At 46.4% G+C, this 2,338-nt stretch overlaps 1 protein-coding gene across 1 annotated transcript in view; it reads right to left on the bottom strand.

The window, feature by feature from the left end:
* Positions 1-219: 219 nt before the first annotated feature.
* The window catches only part of LOC135813186 (nucleoside diphosphate kinase homolog 7-like), a 23,551-nt gene continuing 21,432 nt past the window's right edge, over positions 220-2,338 (bottom strand). Inside the window, exon 15 of the mRNA XM_065326403.1 lies at positions 220-534. Within this exon, the coding sequence (XP_065182475.1) occupies positions 505-534 (30 nt within the window). The 3' untranslated portion in view covers positions 220-504. The remainder of the gene's footprint in view (positions 535-2,338) is intronic.

A 2,338-nucleotide genomic window follows, 5' to 3' on the forward strand; every position in this document is an offset into this window, starting at 1 on the left:
CTGGTAACACTGCAATAAACACAAATGCACACCCTGCAGCTGGATCAGATAACTCACAACGAATGCACAGAGCCCACACATGATTGCCATTTTTGTACTGACATAAGACAAAGATGATCTATCATGACATCATGACATCATAAGATCATGACATCATGACATCATGACACCGTAACATCATGACATCACAGAGCCCGCAGACACCACGCATGCATAGTATATGTGTGGTTCAAACAGAAAGATAAATTCTCTTCTTATAATGAAAGCGAAAAGGAATGAATTCGCCGACAGTCATTTACTATGGCATTGCATTATGTTTCAGGATTAATATCACATCGAAATCAGCTCATCAAACCTCGCCTTTGCATCTCTCAACACATTGCTGCACCAGCGGCTGAATATCCATTCCAGCGGTTACAGAAGACACATCAATGAAAATACATTGTGACGCCAATTACTGAGGATGCGCTGTGACCGTCACTGAAGTCTAGTCTGTTTCCGTAGTTACTGGAGAATCTTGAAGAAGTACTCAACCTAGGGGAATGAATTTAGTAGAGGAAAATATGGAACCCACGATCACAGGACGCACACACATACACACATGCACGAACACACCCATACACACACACACACACACACACACACACACACACACAAGAGCACACACAAACAATGTCTAGCAATGCACTCCAGGGCACTTTGCACATTTCATTCCTTCGTTATCTTAGCTCTCTTTCTGAACTCTGCTAACAGTCACAACTGCTGCTTGGAGTGTGAGTCGGAGAGCAGCGAAAGAACCAGTTGTACAAGAGCAACGACAAAATGGTGCTCAGATCTACGACCATGAGATTAAGACAAGCATGCTCTACCGAGTGTGCAACAGGAACAATTCCATTCTCGACGGGAACGAGAGTTCAGAAAGAATACCATAAGAGAGATTGTGTGAGAAATGCAGATGCGACTTCCGCATATACAGGCACATCTGAACATTGCAGCATTCTCAGGGGTAGACCCACACCGCAGACAAAGGGTTTGTCTAGATAGGCAGACAAAATACCGAAAGGAGTTATGGGAATAGGACATATGTCCTGTTCCTAAACGTTCCTCACTGACATTCCCTATGAACTACAAGATTAGCGTGAGAATGAGACCAGACCAGAATAGGACCAAAACCGGAGTGAGACCAAAACGAAATAAGACCAAAACCAGAATGAGACCAGACCAGAATAAGGTTGTATTTGTTCGGTCATTCCGGAATGAGCATGGAATGCAGTCGATACCCATCGCGGAGTCGGAATGAGAGTAGCAAACAAACGCGCGTGCATGCACTCGGGAATCTGGCAAACGTTTTGCGAGACTCCGGAAACGGCGGTCGAATGTTTTGTTTTTGAGATCTACGTGTTGTTTTTTGCAGCCTTGCAAAGATAAGCTGGTAGCCTAAGAATGTTGTGTTTGCTATCTTGCTTCCGTACCTTTCTAGTTCTGCATGCCCCTACGACGATCATGGTGAAGGAGCGGCCAAACTCGGCACAGGTCTACGAGCTCCACTGCGTTACGCGCCTGTACGCGGCGTTTGGCCGCTACTTCATCATGACTATTCTGTATTCGACCTCGTATCAGTCACAGAAACGGCTCTAGCTCTTCATGGATTGGAATCGCTTGTTCGAGATTCGCCACCGCAGGAGCATTGCTGTGGAACAGTTTGCCTAGAGAGGTGCGCACCGTATCCAGATTGCAAGATTTTAAGCTAGCCTGCCTTCCTTATGTATGCCTGAAATAGGTTGGGTTTCGTCAGGTTTGACATGTTTCTTTCGTCTCAGTATTCTCGCTCGCATAGTACTCCACTTCTATGATAATATTGCCTATGCTGTTGCCCATTAGGATTTTGGCAAATTCTATCCTTCGCTTTCATATAACTGGGCCAGGAACCCGTTTGAACTTGCGAAGTAAAATAAAATCAATCAATCAATCAATTGTTCGACGGAGGTGCGGTTGTAAGAAGAAGTCGAGTGGCAGGTTTAGTGCCTGTGTGGGTGATTATGTGCTATGCAATGGTGGGCCTGCCTCCCTGACCGAGTGATTCTGGAGGCCCTGCTCGACGATGAGGAGGAGAGGTGCGAGGGCATCAATCCAGTTCTTGTCCTGACCGAACGCTTTCTCAGGCAGCGAAGGGTAAAAAATGCCACAAACCAGTAGCGGTAACTATCCCGAGGTTACAGTACCAGCCTACACCCTGGACGATTTTCGGCAACATTCCGTCTGTCGACAATCGCGTTTGAGGTTTTGTTGGCGGAGGTATGCAATAGTGACAGCCCCCAGGGGCCGCCGCACATTATCA

Source organism: Sycon ciliatum, chromosome 3 (assembly GCF_964019385.1).
Source record: "Sycon ciliatum chromosome 3, ocSycCili1.1, whole genome shotgun sequence".
NCBI lineage: Eukaryota > Metazoa > Porifera > Calcarea > Leucosolenida > Sycettidae > Sycon > Sycon ciliatum.